Genomic DNA, 17,409 nt, shown 5'->3' with positions numbered 1-17,409 from the left:
GCAAACCTGTGAAGGGGCCAGCACCACACAAGAGAAGAAAACTGACCAGAGCCTCAGAGGCCTTTGCCAACTCCCTGAATATCATAGGAGCCACTTCTTAGAGACAGCTGTGAACCAAGTTCCACATAAGACAACCTTGCAGGAATGTGGAGAAGGGACTGGGTAATGTGTGGGCTTTTGTCCATTTGTTCTGTTTGGCTTCTACGCTTGGCCCACTTCTAGTCTCCAGGGCAGAATGCCTGTGGGGGTGAATTCAGTGTCCTGGACAACATGGAAGAAGCAGGAATGTACAGCATGAGTAAGGACCATGGCATGCTGCCCTCCCGCCCCACCCCCTGCTTCTTAAGAGTACTAGGGTCAGGGCTCAGTAAGCCCTGCAGTGTGGGCGTGGATGTTCCCCTGTGGATAGGGTGACCAGACGTCCTGCTTTTCAACAATTTGTCCCGCATCCCACAGCGTTTTTAAAAAGTCCCGATTTTTGGAAAGAATGCACAAACAAGCGGGAAAATAAGAAGGGAATATACGTTTTCGGCTGCCATGTGGCTGTTTCGCCAGAATATGAGTTTTATATTATTTTTGTTAATTTTATAATGTTAAACTGTAATAACAACAAATAATTGCTGAGAAGTGATTATCGAGAACTGCTTATCAAAGTTTGCATTGGTGTCAGGCCCTGCCCTGCCCCCCCCATGTTGTCCCGCCTTAGCGATGTTAAAATCTGGTCACCTTACCTGTGGGGCCCCTCACCGAGTCCTCACTGCCCTGGGTGTAGGGGCTCATTTCCTATCCCAGCTTCCCCTCTTGTTATTTTAGTGATAACACATCCTCTAGGTTAGGGGGGTAAACCTTGTAAGGCCTATGCATCTTAAAATGTCTATGTTCATTTAAGAGTTTGTTTGCCTGTAAATTCTAGGTTGAATACTGGTTTTCTTCAGAGTTTTGAAGGCATTTGCTTCATTGTCTTCTGATCTACATGACTGCAAAAGTCTCGAAGCCTTTTGATTTCTGACCCATTGTTGACTGTTTTTGCCTGAATTATTATAAAATTTCCTGATGATTATCTTGGTATGAATCCATTTTTTGGTTTATGTAGGTAGAGACAGGGTCTTGCCATGTTACCCAGGCTGGTCTTGAACTCCTGTTCATGCTTTCCTCCTGCCTCGGCCTCCCCAAACACTGGGCTTACTGGCATAAGCCACTGTGCCCAGCCTGGAACCATTTTTATATGTTGCGGACCTTTTACTCTGTAAACTCAGAAAAACACAGTCTGGAGGCACTTCTGTCATTCACTGATGATCTCTTCCTTTCTGCTCTTTCTGGAACTTCTAATTTTCATGTGTTGAACCTTCTGGGTAGTCCTTAAATTTTACTTATTCTTTATATTTTTCATCCTTGTATCTTCTGCCTTGTGAGGGATTTTTTCCAATTTTATCTTCCAGTTCCTTTTTTATTCTAAATTTTCTGCCTGAATTAATACGGGATGTTTGTAGCTTTCAGAAACATCATCATTATTATTATTGGAGACTCTCTAAGTTAAGCTGGCACTCACTCATACAACACGATGATGCCCTTTAAGTTGGAGCCCACATGTCCTTGACCCCTCTGCTAGCACTGATCTCTACCCCCAGTCTTCATCTCAGAACTTTGCATTGTCCTTCAAGGCGGAATGGTAAGATCAGAGTTCTCTCCAGGGTTCTGTCTTTAGATCCTGTGCCCCCTACTATGCCACCTAGAAATAGTGGGTTCTCAACTACTGAGGAAAGCAGCTGCTCTCTCCTCTCCTAGAAGTTGAAGAGGTTCTTCCTGGCCTCCCCCTTTCTCAATTCTGTTAATTTTTTTTTTTTTTTTTTTAGTCTCACTATTTTGCCCTCAGGAGAGTGCCCTGGTGTCACAGCTCCCAGCAACCTCCAACTCTTGGACTTAAGAGATTCTCTTGCCTCAGCCTCCCAAGTAGCTGGGACTACAGGTGCCCACCACAACACCTGACTATTTTTTTGTTATAGTTGTCAATGTTGGCCAAGGCTGGATTCCAACACGCCAGCCCCAGCGTATGGAGTGGGCACCCTAACAACTGAGCTACGGATGCTGAGCCTGTTCATTCTCTTTTAAAATAGCTTTGTTGAAATCATTCATGGGCCATAGAATTTGCCTTTTAAAGAGTACAATTCAGCCTTCAGCTGTCCACTCTTTTTGAAATTACCTTGCCCAAGGTCAAGGCCCTCTCCTGAAGCAGCCCACCTATAGCTTTAAAGCTCTCTGGAGTAGCCAAGGCCTTCCCTGAGTGTGAGGTGCAGCCCAAAGTCTCCCTACTTTGATTCTGCTCTACCCTCCCCAACTCTCCCCCTCCCCAGGTGTGATCCCAAGAGCCCCCCCCCCCCCCCCGCAGGCTGCGCTCCATCTCAGAGACTGCCTCCCTGGAGTCCTGGTAGTAGATGGGCCTGAGAGACAGGACAAAGGTGGCATCTTGGAGCTTGATCACCAACTGGGCTGGCAGTAAAGACTTGAGCACTGGTGGTGGATGGGGTACAAAGGAGCTACCATCACAGAGTCGCAGTTCCTGAACACACAAGTTGCAAAACTTCCACCAGAGGACAACCACGGTGGTCTAACAGTAGAGACGAGCTGTTCAATGTATCAATGTATCATGCATTCAAATACTATGGAGCTCACAGGACCCTAAAATAGAGACCAGGAGGCAGTCAGAGCACCAGTCAGAAACCAAGTGAATGCAGTTAGGCTAGGAAAATCAGAGGGTGTGGGATCACCTGGATGGTTCCCAGAGCAAGGCGCCCCTGAGGAGACAGCAATAACCAACAAATGTGTTCCTCAAGCTATACAATCGATGTACTTCAAGGATGGGTAATCAGGTGGCCCCGATAACCAGCCATGATCCCTTGCCCAGTCTGGGGATCTGAGCGAGTTTTCAGACTGAAACTCCATCCACTGAAGGTCAGGAGGAAGAACGCTGCAACACCAAACAGATGAGGTAAGGATGCCCCTCCTTCCACAAGAGACCTGACAGCCATTTACTCAGTAACTGTCCACCGGGGAAGGGGGTCTTGAGGACTGCTGGCCACAGCCTGAGTGGAGAATGAAACCAGGAAACCATGTCGTCACAGGTCCCTTGTTAGAGTTGGGGCATCTGAGGCCAGTGATATCTGTATTCTTGGCCCTGGTCTGCTTGGTTTATGACCCACTCAGTGAGTGGCCAGTTCCCTGATTCCTGGATGTGTCACTGGGCTGCTGGCACAATTGCCGGTGCTTCCTAGGCCTGTGGGTTGAGCACTTACAGGAGCATTTGAAATCACTCCTGCAGCTTGGGTGTGGGGACAGAAATCAGTGCCAGTCTTCATGACCTAAAGGGTGCTGGGGTGGTTGTCCTGTTATATCTTCATTTCATTTGACAGTCAGTTGGAAGGGTGAGTGAGTTACTGCAGCTGCTCTATCTAGTGCAGCCTCTTTGCTGGAACAGATGTGGAGGTCAGAACCCACACACATACAGAGGCATGCGGCATGCAACCACAGGTTGACAAGACTTCCATCCCTTGGCTTTGTGCCTGTAGCTCAAGTGGCTAAGGCGCCAGGCACATACACCAGAGCTGGCAGTTTAGAATCCAGCCTGGGCCTGCCAAACAATGACAACTACAACCAAAAAATAGCTGGGCACTGTAGAGGGCGCTACTGGGGAGGCTGAGGCAAGAGAATCGCTTAAGCCCAGGAGTTAGAGGTTGCTGTGAGCTGTGATCCCACTTCACTCTACCCAGAGTAACAGCTTGGGATCTGTCTCAAAAAAAAAAAAAAAAAAAAAAGACTTTCATCCCATCCCAACAGAAAGGATCAGAAATAGTTCATATTCACTTGGAACAGACAATAGTATATATTTTGGTCATGCTCTAGAGCACTGGTTCTCAACCTTCCTAATGCGGCGAGCCTTTAATACAGTTTAGAGCTACATTGATTCCCCCACTCCGTTATTAAATCAGACAGTCCCAACTTAGAATGGCTCAACTTAGGATTTTTCGATGGTGTGAAGCAATATGCATTCAGTAGAAACCACACTTTGGATTTGGTCTTTCCTGCACCAGCCATGTGGGGTACGGTATTCCCCTGTGATGCTTAGGAGGGGCTGGGGTGGTGAGTAGGAGCTCACAGTCACTCATGTGATCCTAAGAATTTGCTTTGATGAGAAACAGGTGCATTCTCTGGGTGTGGCTTTGCCTTCCCTCCTCATGGTGTTGATCCACTAGGCTATCTGCTATCATGCGGATCAGCCCAAGGGCCCGTTTCAACAAAGGAGGGCCACAAGGCCATGACATCACTGGTCATACCATGCAGTGCACCAACCCAGAAGCTGGCGGCCTGGCAGGGCAAGGGAACGAACTGCCTTCCATGGCACAGCTGAAGTGGGGGGTGATCTTCCAGGATGCCGCCCACTTTAAGTCAAAGACTTTTCTCTGGTGCTGTTCCCAACAGGTAGAGGACACAGGGTGGAGACTGGGGTTTCTCCACTTAGCATCACTCCTAGGAACTCACCTGGGAAGTGTTCTTGCCCCTGCTACTCTGTATTCTCCGGGTTTATTTTATCCATCCGATTTCCAAAAGGGGAATGTTCTCAGAAGTGGCAATAGCAGGAGTCCCACTGAAATATTGGCTACAGCTGCTGCCTAGACACTTTGGACTTCAGCAAAGGGAGGGGTCTCGATCCCAACATGTATGACCGGGCCTGGTTGTCAGGACAAGGTTGGGCTGTTCCTGCACAGTGGGAGGGGCATTTGGCTCTCACAGAATCTATCCAGGTGCCTGTTGGTACTTTTTTGCCCAATTCTTGGTATAAGGACAAGTTCTGCAGCCCAGTCTGAAATGGTCATGAACACTAGGGACTCAGACCCACGCATGAGGAGGCATGCTGCCAGGCAAGCCACTGATGACAGAATTGAGAGAAATCTAGAATGGATAGAAGAGGAGGAAAATAATATCTATTGAGGCCCAGCTGTAGCAGTAGGTGCCATGATTTGCCTCCTGCCCTGTCCTCTAATGTTTTCCCCAGGGAAAAGGGCCTCTCTAGAATTCTGAAGGGTCTGTTTCTCAAACTTAGATCAAGATCAATCTTGACCCTAAGGGTACAAGAGTGGACAGTGAAGAATGTTACAACACACTGCTCAGAACCCCCAGGACTGAAGGACATCGGCTGTCCTTGGGACTCAGCTGCAGACAGCACCTCTGAGGTCACACACCCTCTCCTGGGTAGCCCTTATGAAATGACCTGTCAGCACAGCAATATTAAAGTCCAGCCTCCCTGTCCCCCAACTCAGAACAACTCTAAAGGGCCACCCGCCTTTACCACTGTTTATGGGACTGGCTCAGGCCACCCTTGGCAGTCTGCACTTTCGTTGCCACAGGTGGTATCCCATGAGCACACCTAAATAAACCTTCTGCAGGCCCATCTCAGAGTCAGGACCCTAGCAACCAAACCTGTGACATTCGGTCAAGTATGGCTATGTGCGGGGAGTGTTCTGTTTTGGGGAAATACATGCTGAAGTACTGAAGGGGTTTGTGAAGTTTGTAACTTACTTTCAAACTATTAAGAAAAAAAATACCTGTATGTGTATGCACACATAAATATCTAGTGAATGTGGCAAAATGTTAACAATTGGGGAATCTAGAGTAGTGTATAATGGGGTCTGTGATTTTGTTTCAACTTTTCTGTATGTTTGAAATTTTCCAAAATAAAAGTCCAAGGGGTTATTAATGCTCTCACATTCGATATACAGGTGAATGAAGAGATCAAGGTGATGGGGCGCATTTGTGAAATCCAAGTACCTCCAGTAGTGTTTCCAACTTAATTATCAAATTGTTACAAAATGGTCAAGTTGGCCAGGCCTGAAAGCTATCCCACAGATTTAACAGCAAAAAGGTCCCTGATGGCCACTAAACTCCAGCCTGGGCAACAGAGCAAGGTCCTATCTCTAAGAACAAAAAAAAAAAAAATGGGCTTGGCGCCTGTAGCTCAGTGGTTACAGCGCTGACAACATACACCGGGGCTGGCGAGTCCAAACCCGGCCCAGGCTTGCTAAACAACAATGACAATAACTACAACAAGAAAAACAGCTGGGCCTTGTGGTAGGTGTCTGTAGTCCCAGCTATTTGGGAGGCTGAGGCAAGAGAATCGCTTAAGCCCAAGAGTTTGAGGTTGCTGTGAGCTGTGACACCACAGCATTCTACCCAGGGTGACATGGTAAGACTCTGTCTCAAAAATAATAAATAAAAAGTAAGAAAAAAAAATCCCAGAAAATCTTGGGGACAGAAATATCAACAGAGTAAATATTACAGGCATCTTACCACCTAGTGCCTTGCTTCTCTGCAGAATTGTAACTCAGCTGAAGTATCATATTTCCAGTTCCACTGGGTTTTCAGTATCCACGTTCATTGTTCTGGAATAGTCTCTGGGAGGAAGGTGGGTTCAGGAGGTCATGTTTAGGAAATTGAGTGGATCGGCTATTAACAACTGGGCTACCCACAGACTGAATTTAACTAGCCTAACTGTGGGATTAATTTAGCTTGCAAATTCAAACTTTTAAGATGTGCTCCCCAAACTGCATTTAAAAAAACCAAGATGAGGCCTGGAGTGGTGGCTCACACCTGTAATCCCAGCACTCTGCAGCCAAGGAGGGTGGATTGCCTGAGCTCACGTGTTGGAGACCAGCCTGAGCAAGAGCGAGAGCCTGTCTCTAAACAGCTGGGTATTGTGGCGTGTGCCTGTAGTCCCAGCTACTTGAGAGGCTGAGGCAAGAGAACCGCTTAAGCCCAAGAGTTTGAGGTTGCTGTGAGCTGTAACGCCATGCCACTCAACTGAGGTGACAAAGTTAGAGCTTGTCTCAAAAAACAAACAACCCCCCCCCCCAAGATATTTATCACAAAAACCTCAATTTCTGGCATCTTGGAAAGACCCAGCAATACCTGGCTGGAGCTACAAAGGTCTGGAGTAGGCAAGCAGCCTGCATCACCGATTTAAGGCACTTGTTAGGCCTGTGTAGGCAGGTGGGTCCCTTATTGCCTGGACGGGTCCACAGTGCAATACGAAAGGAGGCAAACTATTCAGACGTGTTCAAGTCACCTCCAGCTCACCAGTTTCTGTGTTTAAAAAAAGAAAAGTTTTGTTGTAACCATGACTGAAATAAGGTGAGACAGGAATTCACGCCATGGACTTTTAGAAAAATGGGGTTATATCTTGATCACTGAGATTTTTGAGAGGGGCCGTTAGTTTGGCCCAGAAGGTCTCGCTCCAGTTCCAGTCCTGTTGGGAAAGGCTTCGAATGACAAGCTGAACAGCTTGGACGTTATTTAATCTACACCGTGGCAAGCAGCTCAATTTTTTTCTCTTTTTTTCGACCAAATCAGACCCGCATTGACATTAACGTTAACTCTCTAACATGCCTAGGTCGTACCCCAGCTCCCTCTTTTACCTCTAAAGCACAGACGCCCTCCTCTCTCTCCTTTCGGGGATCACCCCGCCCCGGGAGGGCGCCAGCACCTTCAATCCTGGGCGCGCCCTTCACCTGTGCTGCGCAGGCGCACGCGCACTTCCGGCCGCCCACCAGGCCCGCAGGGCGATACCGAGCTCGTCGCTCTGCTCCCACGGGGCGGAGCTTCCTCATCAGTGCGCTCGGCGTTCATCTCGTGCTGACTCGTCCCGGCGGGCGTCCAGCGGGAGGCGGAGCGAGTCCAAAATGGCGGCTCTCAGGCAGGCGCGCTCCTTGCTGCTGGGGTTTTGAGGTGGTCGCCCGGGGTCCAGGGGACGATTTCCCCGCCGCGGGGGCCCGAGAAGATGAATCGAGGGCTCTGCTAAGGTCAGGCGGCGGGGCTGGAGAGAGGTGGCAGCAAGGGCTGCGGTGGCGTCCACGCAGCGGGATGTGTGAGAGTTACTCCAGGTCGTTGTTGAGGGTCTCGGTGGCGCAGATCTGCCAGGCGCTGGGCTGGGACTCGGTGCAGCTCAGCGCCTGCCATCTCCTCACGGACGTACTGCAGCGCTATCTGCAGCAGCTGGGCCGGGGCTGCCATCGGTACTCGGAGCTCTGTGAGTACCGGGCTGGGTGCGGGAGGGCTGCCCCGGCAAGTCATGAGTGACACCTCCGGTCTCCCCGTCCCTCTTTCGGCGTCCCCGGGGTTTGTGTCCTGCACTCCGTTCCCAGATCTGCTCCCTCCTCAGCCTCCGACGCCCCTGGGCTTCCACTGCCTTTGCAAACTCTAGTCATCCCTTAGGTGCCTCTTCCTCATCCGCTAACTTCCCGCCACCAGCCCGGGAACCAGTCTCCGCTCCCGGCTCCACACCTTCTCACCTCTCCTCGGCTCTGAAATGTCTCGGGCTTTCTCATTGTCGCCTGTCTGCGGACAGTAGAACCGCCGCAGAATGCCTTACACCCTCTTTTACCCTGGACCTTTTCCTCTCTTGCCTGCAAACTACTACAACTAGTTGTCACAGGCGCTCCGTCTACCGGCCGTTTCATACAAGACTGGCCATTCTTTAGCTCCTAACTACACAGAGACTCGTTGACAGCTCTCCTCCGTTAGAGACACTGCCTCTTCTTTCTGTGTCTGTTCCTTTCCTAAGTAACACCCCCAGTTACTGTTTCCCAAGGCTGACGTTGTCAGTTTCGCTGATTAGATTAGCTTTCACTTAGGTCTCAATGGCCCATTGACTGCACCTCTTTACTTTGTATGTCAGTGGTTATCAAAGTGTGATAGAAAGGTCATAGGCAATTTACAAGGTTCTTCAGGTAATCTGGGCACAGTACTTACAGGTTTTAAGTGAACATCTGGCAGTACCTATAGCTAGTGGTATTTAATATGTGGATAGAAAGAATGGGATATTTTAATAGAAGTCATATATTGTTGATGTGAAGCAAGGATGTGTGTGTTGGAGATGGGTGACTACTGCTTATTTAAATTTCAGGTCAGGACTTTTTAAACTGGTAGAGCTGGAGAACTGGATGAAGTGTTTCATAGGATATTTTGTTTTGTTAAAGTTTTTACTAGACTGAAAAATTGAGACCCACAGGCACTGTGTTCTTCTTAAGCCCTAACTTCCGTTCCCACTTCCATGATACTGCCAAAATAATCTGTTTCCAATACAATCTGACCCTGTTATTCTTGCAAAAATACATGATATTTCAACTGTACTCTATTGGTTACAGGCCAAAAATCTAAACTCTTAGCAGCACACAGTTCCCTTTGTGAGCTACCATTTTTCTTATCTTCTGCTCCTTCCTGTACTAATCGGCAACCATGCTGAGCTACCTGCCTTTCCCACGTGTGTTTTGTTTTGTTTGAGACAGAGTCTCGCTTTGTCACCCTGGGTAGAGTGCTGTGACTTCATAGCTCACAGCAACCTCAAATTCCTGGCCTCAAGGATCCTCTTGCCTCAGTCTCCCAAGTAAGTGGGACTACAGGTGCTCACCACAATGCCCAGCTATTTTATTTTTTTTAAGATATGGGGTCTCCCTCTTGCTCAGGCTGATCTCCAACTTATGAGCTCAAGCAATCCACCTGCTTTGGCCTCCCAGAGTACTAGGATTATAGGTGTGAGCCACCCCAGCTGGCCTTTCCCAAATGTTTTAAGCCAGCGGTGCTCAACCTGTGGGTCACAACCCCTTTGGGGGTTGAACGACCCTTTCACAGGGTTCACCTAAATACATCGTGCCTATCAGATATTTACATTATGATTCATAAGAGTAGCAACATTACAGTTATGAAGTAGCAACGAAAATAATTTTATGGTTGGGGGTCAACACAACATGAGGAACTATATTAAAGGGTTGTGTATTAGGAAAGTTGAGAACTACTTTTTTAAGCTATCCATTCCTGTATGCGTTCTGCTTCTTTGAGAGCCCTTTGCCCCTGGTGTACAGTACACTACTTATATTTTAAGATGCACATATTATTTGTTCTAGGGAACTCATATTATCTGCTCTCGTAATACTTTGCATATTTCTGCTATGTTATTCGTCACCTTGTTTGTAATTGTGTGTGTATGTCTCTTTCCCCTCCCCAGGAAACACACTGATTATATTTGTACTCTGTAACCCAGTATGAGGCCATAATGTAATAGGCACCCAGGAAATATTTGTTGAATAAATGAATGAACTGATAATCCACAACCATAATAGCTATTTGTTGGCTTCATATTTTGAGCTCCAAAAATGTATTATTTTTTGAATGCTTGCTTTCACTGATACTTTCAAATTTGGAACTGCAAACTGATGTGTATTCATTGTTACATCTTTAAAGTCAGACACTAGCAGAATACTCTTCTGGCGTTTGCTTTTTCATCCCTGAACCCCTTCATGATCCTTGAGTAAACTGTTACCATTATACTAAGTCAAGATTATATTTTTGCTACCAAGTTCTCTAAATAGGGACAGATGTTCTGTACCTTTAGGTACTTAAAATATCCCCTGAATACATAGTTACCTTTCATGCTTCATACTAGTCCAAAATATGTGCTGGCACTCCATGTAACTGAGTATTCCAGAGTCATCAAGGGGTCATCGTTAGGCTTTAATGTAAACCTTATTCCTGATTACCCAATTTCTATAGTCACTTTTCTTGGTTTCAGTGAGAATGCAATTGTCAGGTTTATAATTTTGCATTGTGGTTTGGTGTCTTTGAGTGCTAATTTTGGTATACCTAAAAATTTAGACAGATATTCTTAGGTTTTTTCTATACTACCCTTGTTTTAAAATGGAGTTCCATAACCTCCAGTTGTGACTATGTAGTCTTATATTCTATTCCTTTAAACTCTTTTTCTTTCTCTATTTTCTTGAGATAGGATCTTTCTGTCTCCAGGGCTACAGTGGAGTTATCATAGCTCACTGCAACCTCAACTCTTGGGCTCAACTGTCTTCCTGCCTCAGCCTCCCAAGTAGCTGAGACTACAAGCTCACACCACCATACCTGGCTAACTTCTCTACTTTTTGTAAAGAGAAGGATCTCACTTCTGCTCAGGCTGGTCTCCAACTCCTGGCCTCAAGCAGTCCTCCCACCTCAGCCTCCCAAAGTGCTAGGATAACAGGTGTGAGCCACCATACCTGGCCACTTTCTGTATTTTTGGCAAAATTTATTGAGCACCACTTATGAACTAAGTGGAGATGTGGAAGATGGGAAATTACTAAGATGCAATCCTTGCTCATAAAATGTGTTCAGAGGTGTTAGAATGTCAACAAAAGCAAACTGATGGTCTCAGTGCCCATAACTCAGTGGCTAGGGTGCTGGCCGTGCAGACCAGGGCTGGTGAGTTCAAACCCTGCCCAGGCCTTCTAAACAACAATGACAACTACAACAAAATAATAGCCAGGTGTTTTGGAGGGCACCTGTAGTCCCAGCTACCTGGGAGGCTGAGGCAAGTGAATCCCTTAAGCCCAAGAATTTGAGGTTGCTGTGAGCTGTGACGTCACAGCACTCTACTGAGGGTGACATAGTGAGGCTGTGTCCCCCCTCCCAAAAATATATATATACACACATATATATATGTGTGTGTATATATATATAATTTTTTAAAAAGCAAACTGATGGTATTTGTGTCTTTAAAAAAAATTCTAAAGTTCAAGCAAGTATTAGAAGTTACTTCAGGTTTTATTATTATATTAATATAGATGTTTCTGTATATACTGTATTATGTATGAAATAACAGGTGCACTTGAGCTGAAAGCAGATGGGAAACCTTTCAGAATGAAACTTTTCGTACTCTAACTTATTTATGGCTTGGTCCAGGCAGTAAATGCAGGAGTAAGATAAAGGAGGGATGGTTGTAGACCATGAATTCTTTACTTTACCAGAAAGATAAGATTTGGGTTGAGCTATTATGTATGGTTATCTAAAGGGGTAGTGTATTCCAAGCTCAGCACTGTAGTCTTGCTGTGTTGCCAGGTCTGAAGTGCTGTGGCCATTCACAGCATGTACCATTATAGCACACTACAGCCTTGAACTCCTGGGCTCAAGAGATCCTCAGACCTCAGCTTCCCCCTATAGCTGGGACTATAGGTGCCCACTATTATGCCCATCTAAAATGATTATATTTTTTAGTCCAAGAAAGTCATAATGGTTTTACGGAATAGAAGAGTCAAAATGCATGTCTGTGTTCAGTAAGAGGAAGAATGAAGTTTAGTTTTGTTTTGTTTAGAAAACCCATTTGTAGAAAATTCAAAGACTACATTAGGTGTTTTGAGGTAGAAGTCTCCTGCTACAACCACACCATTCTCTGCCACTGCAGCTTCTCAGCCCTTAACTGTTAGCGATTGCCCATGTGCCCTTCCTTAATTTTCTGTGTGTGTTAGCACACATGCATCTTATTCTTGCAAAATTTGGATTCTTCTTTTTCATTTTGCAGTGTGATTTAATTTCAGATACTTAGTTTGAAGTGATCATGGAAGATTTAAGTAAAAAGAAATCTTTTAGGCTATTAAATATTTGGAACTGGAGTTTTCATAGCTCATGTTTCCAGCATTCTCTCATCTCAGCTGCCCAGCACTTTGGGCAGCTAAGGTGAGAGAATTGCTTGTGGCCAGGAACTTAAGGCTGCATTGAGCTATGATCATTCCACTGTACTCCAGGCCAGACAACAGAGTCTCAAAAAAAAAAAAAAAAGCACCCACCAAAAAAATAGAGACCTTAAGTTCTGTTAATAGGAAAAACTTGGCTTTTTAAAAGAAAATTTCACTATAGCTAACTTTTTATTTTTTTCTCTCAATCTATTTGGTGGTGGTTTTTAATTATATTTGAAGATTTCCTTGGATGTAAAGAATCTATTTAATGGTAAAATCCATTCAACAGGTATTTATTGAGTGCCAGCCACTGTTTTAGGTTTCAGAGAAACACCAGTGAACAACAGAGGAAGTATAATGGACATATACTTAATCAATACAGCATACTTCTTATTTGATCATAAAAATAATAATAATTCTTATAGGCCATGTATACTTTTGACCATCTGTAACTGCTTCTGAAATTTGTTCTATACTAGCTGATCATTAATGTGATTGTGGTGTTTGGTTAGTTGTCAGCTCATTTTTTTTTTTTTTTTTTGGAGACAGAGTCTCTCATTTTGTTACTCTCAGTAGGGTGCTGTGGCATCACAGCTCACAGCAACCTCAAACTCTTGGGCTCAAGTGATTCTCTTGCTTCAGCCTTCCCACTAGTGGGGACTACAGGTGCCTGCCACAATGCCTGGCTATTTTTAGAGATGGGGGTCTCGCTAGCTTAGGCTGATCTCAAACCTGTGAGCTCAGGCAATCTGCCCACCTTAGCCTCCCCAAGTGTTGGGATTACAGGCATGAGCCACCACATCCAGCCTTTCAGATCATATTTAAAATTGACTTTAAGAGTCAGCTTTCTGGGCTGGGCATGGTGACTCATGCCTGTAATTCTAGCACTCTGAGAGGCCAAGGTGGGTGGATTGCCCTGAGCTCAGAGGTTCAAGACCAGCCTGAGCCAGAGTGAGACCCCGTCTCTACCAAAAACAAAACCAGGCTTTGTGGCGGGCACCTGTAGTCCCAGCTACTTGGGGGGCTCAAGCAACAGAATCGCTTAAGCCCAAGAGTTGGAGGTTGCTATGAGCTATGATGCCACTGCATTCTACTGAGGGCTACAAAGTGAGACTCTGTCTCAATAAAAAAAAAAATAATAATAAAAAACAAAAGTGTCAGCTTTCTGGGCCTGGTGCAATGATTCACACCTATAATCCATCACTTTGGGAGGCTAAGGTGGGAAGATCACTTGAGGCTCAGACTTCTAGGCCAGCCCTGAACAATATAGTGAGACTCTGTACAAAAAATAAAAACATTAGCCAGGCATGCTGGCACGGGCCTCTAGTCTCAGCTTCTCAGGAAGGTGAGGCAGGAGGATTGCTTGAGCCTAGTAGTTCAAGGCTGCAGTCAGCTGTGATTGCAACAGAGGGAGACCTTATCTCTAAAAGAAAAAAGAAAAAGAATCAGCTTTCTAATACTTAAATAATGGGATACTCTGTTTATAAGCTATTAAATTCTTCTTAATAACTAGGCTTTAAATATATAGTATATATGATTCTCAGGTGCATATTCACTTAATATTTTTTCTTAATATTATAAAAAATATTCATGGGATTTTCTTCAATTTCGATGTATTTTTGACTTTGTTTCAGATGGCCGAACAGACCCAATTTTGGACGATGTTAGTGAAGCTTTCCAACTTATGGGGGTTAGTCTGCATGAACTAGAAGACTATATTCACAATATTGAACCTGTCACTTTCCCACATCAAATTCCTTCGTTTCCTGTTAGCAAGAACAATGTACTTCAGTTTCCTCAACCTGGAAGTAAAGATGCAGAAGAAAGAAAAGAATACATCCCTGATTACATGCCACCCATCGTGTCTTCTCAAGAAGGTTTGTGATTGTTGGTTTGTTTCTTCCTCATATTGTTAATGTCACTGTCAGCCAATACGCAGACCCGGGGACAGGTCCAGCAAACTTTATTTGTTCGAAGGCCGATGATTTTGGAGAACAGTGAGAGTAGCCTCTCTAAGACTGTTCTGTCCTTCCATTTCCAAAATCACAGTTCTATCCATAAAGGTTCAAAGTGAAGATCACCTTAACTTTTATTTTAAATGGTAATCAGTACAACTCAGTAACCATCTATTACATTTCCGATTCAAAAGTCAATTTCCTAAATCAATTCTTCTAAAGCAAAGACCACATTAACCCTTATTTTAAATAATAATCAGCGTAACTCAATGACCTATTGCAACACTTCTAATTCAGAAGTCAGTTTCTTAAATTGTTCTTCCTAAAATATTCAGGGTGGGCATCTTTGGTTTGGGAGCTAAATATACAAAACGGTAGGACTGAGAGACAGGAGGTGAAGGTCACTTAGGACCTAAAACGACTAGGCCAGACTAGGCCAGCTGTGTCATGTGGGCCCCAGCCTGACAGACTCCATCTTATTCTCACTACCTGTGCTTTCCATGTGGTAGTGACTATTTTATGTGATTCTTTTCCTCTTAGCTTTCTATGTTGTGCCAGCATGTAAATTCTAGAAATGCAATCGAAATATCTTATTACTTGAAAATTATTCGAACTCCTAAACTTGCAACTGACGTTACCACATTACCAGGTGGCATAATCAAGGGTGCATCTGATGAGGCATTTATCTCCTCTGTCAGGTTTAAACAGGGAAGAAAAGAATGTCAGCAACTTCCTTCTTTCGCTGTCTTTCAATAGGCCATATTGTGAGAGAATGGGATATTAAGTAAATTAGAAAACCTTCGAAACAGGAAAGGAAAAGTGGGGTTGCTCTTCCTCCCCTCTTTATTACTGTGAGCTGAGCCGTTCTACTACGATCCGTGAGTGAGTTGTTCGTATTCACTGATATTACACAGGCTTACCTGTTTTCTCTGATGTAGAGAGATGTTTCTCGTTCAGTCTTCTTTATGAAATGATAGCAAATCAGGCACAGTGGTCAATCCATTGCCGAGTTCTTTTGTTCTGCATGATTTTACACGTTGATCATCAGCTTCACCAACCAGAATCTAAAGAGATACTTAAGTAATTTGTGGTCTCTGATGGAGGTACAAAATACTTTTTCTTGTAAAAAATAGAAAAGTTGCAATTAATTTCTTTCCTTTTATAAAAAACAATTAAAAACCATAGGTATACTTTGGGACAATGAAAAAGGTGCCAGAAATAACTTTTATTTATGTGGGGTTTTTTTTTTTGAGATAGTTTCACTTTGTCACTCTGGCTACAGTGCTGTGGCGTCATAGCTCTCAGCACCCTCCAACTCTTGGGCACAAGCGATTCTCTTGCCTCAGCCTCTCAGAGCGGGGAGGACTACAGGCACCTGCCACAGTGCCAGGCTATGTTTTATAGATAGAGTCTTGCTCTTGCTCAGGCTGGTCTCCAACCTGTGAGCTCAGGGCAGTCCACCTGCCTCAGTCTCCCAGAGTGCTGGGATTACAGGCACGAGCCACTGCACCAGGCCATTTATATGTATTTTTTAATTGTGGTAAACATGCATAACATAAAGTGGGCTATTTTAACTATTTTTTTCCCGCCCAGTTCTCATTGTGCAGTATTTCAGCCATTCTTAGGCGTTCTGGGACATTAAAGTACCTACACATTGTATCACCACCATTACCACCATCCATGTCTAGAGCTTTATCATCTCCCTACACTGAAATTTGGTCCTCTTGAAAAATAGCCCCCCATTCTCCACTTCTTCCGGTTTCTGGCATCCACCAGTCATTTTCTGTCTCCATGAATTTGCCTACTTAGTTACCCTGATGGAAGAATCACACAATATTTGTCTTTTAGGGACTAGCTTATTCCACTTTAGTACAATGGCTTCAGGATTTGTCCGTTTTGTAGCCTCTGTCAGCATTTCCTTCCTTTTGAAGGCAGACTAATAGTACATTACATCAATGTTCCACACTCGGCTGTTCACCTGTCGATGGACATTTGGGTTATTGAACAATAACCTTTTGGCTCCTGTGAACATGTACTGAACGTTGGCATGCAGATAGCTTTTGTAGGGTCTTGCCTACGGAAGTTCCTGGTTTCTCCTTCTTTCCGAGGATACTGATACTATTAACATGTCAGTCATCCCTAACTTCCCTTAACAATGGCTTAAAGTTCTGTCCCCACACCCCCACTTTGAAAATATTTATATTTGTAGACTTTATTACCTTTGAGGAAATCTTACTGTTCATATTCCCTTGTGAACTTGTTCTATTTAACCCCTCATTCCCTAATGTCAGTATTTTTCATCTCAGAAACCTACGTTTATAACAACTTCTCTAAACAGAAAGTTATTTGCTTTAGAAACGCATGCAACAAATGCGTGTAAATAGCAACATGGTGTAAAGAGGGTTCCTGCGCAGAGGCCTGGGCACTCGCTGGTCTGAGGAGAGCTGGTTTTCTCTTTTGGACAGCCATGAGGGCCAAGCGGTCCTGGGATTTCCTTCTTTGTTTTTGTCCTTAAGTAGGGTTTGTTAAGCATCCTAGACATCTTCATCAAGTAGTGTTACTGATCTATGACATGTCTTCTTGCACTCAGAATAATCTTTGTATGGCTCTGAAATGTTTAGCTGAAAGGCCGCTTAGAAGTAGTACAGTCATCAAAACGAACTGTCATCAGATGCTGGGAGGCAGCTTAAGGCATTATAGAGGGAGACACGGAAGGAAAGACCCTGCACTGACATGTAAGGAACGGGATGCCAGTGATTCTTAGAACCAACGATAAGGAGCATGAGTTTTCTGTCATTGATGTGGATGGTGGTCAGGTTTAACAACCAAGACTCATGTGCACTATCAAAGGCACCTGAATGAGCCAGAACTACCGTCTTCTCCGGTTTTTAGACTTTACTCCATATTCTCTGTGCCTT

General features: G+C 44.8%; 1 protein-coding gene and 1 long non-coding RNA gene across 2 annotated transcripts in view; one reads left to right on the top strand and one right to left on the bottom strand.

Annotated features, from left to right (window-relative positions):
* Positions 1–2,373: 2,373 nt before the first annotated feature.
* Positions 2,374–7,545, bottom strand: LOC111724123. The gene is made up of 4 exons (XR_002772474.1): positions 7,464–7,545; positions 6,958–7,131; positions 6,340–6,443; positions 2,374–2,965 (listed from the first exon to the last, which is right to left on the bottom strand). It is a non-coding gene; the product is annotated as an uncharacterized LOC111724123 (long non-coding RNA).
* A 139-nt stretch (positions 7,546–7,684) lies between these two features.
* The window catches only part of TAF3 (TATA-box binding protein associated factor 3), a 152,768-nt gene continuing 143,043 nt past the window's right edge, over positions 7,685–17,409 (top strand). Inside the window, exons 1-2 of the mRNA XM_023511419.1 lie at positions 7,685–8,074; positions 14,171–14,413. Coding sequence (XP_023367187.1) covers positions 7,909–8,074; positions 14,171–14,413 — 409 coding nt within the window. The 5' untranslated portion in view covers positions 7,685–7,908. The remainder of the gene's footprint in view (positions 8,075–14,170; positions 14,414–17,409) is intronic.

The sequence above is a fragment of the Otolemur garnettii genome, unplaced genomic scaffold (assembly GCF_000181295.1).
Source record: "Otolemur garnettii isolate 467f Iridium unplaced genomic scaffold, OtoGar3 scaffold00019, whole genome shotgun sequence".
Lineage (NCBI taxonomy): Eukaryota > Metazoa > Chordata > Mammalia > Primates > Galagidae > Otolemur > Otolemur garnettii.
This window is presented reverse-complemented; position numbering and strand designations above follow the sequence as displayed.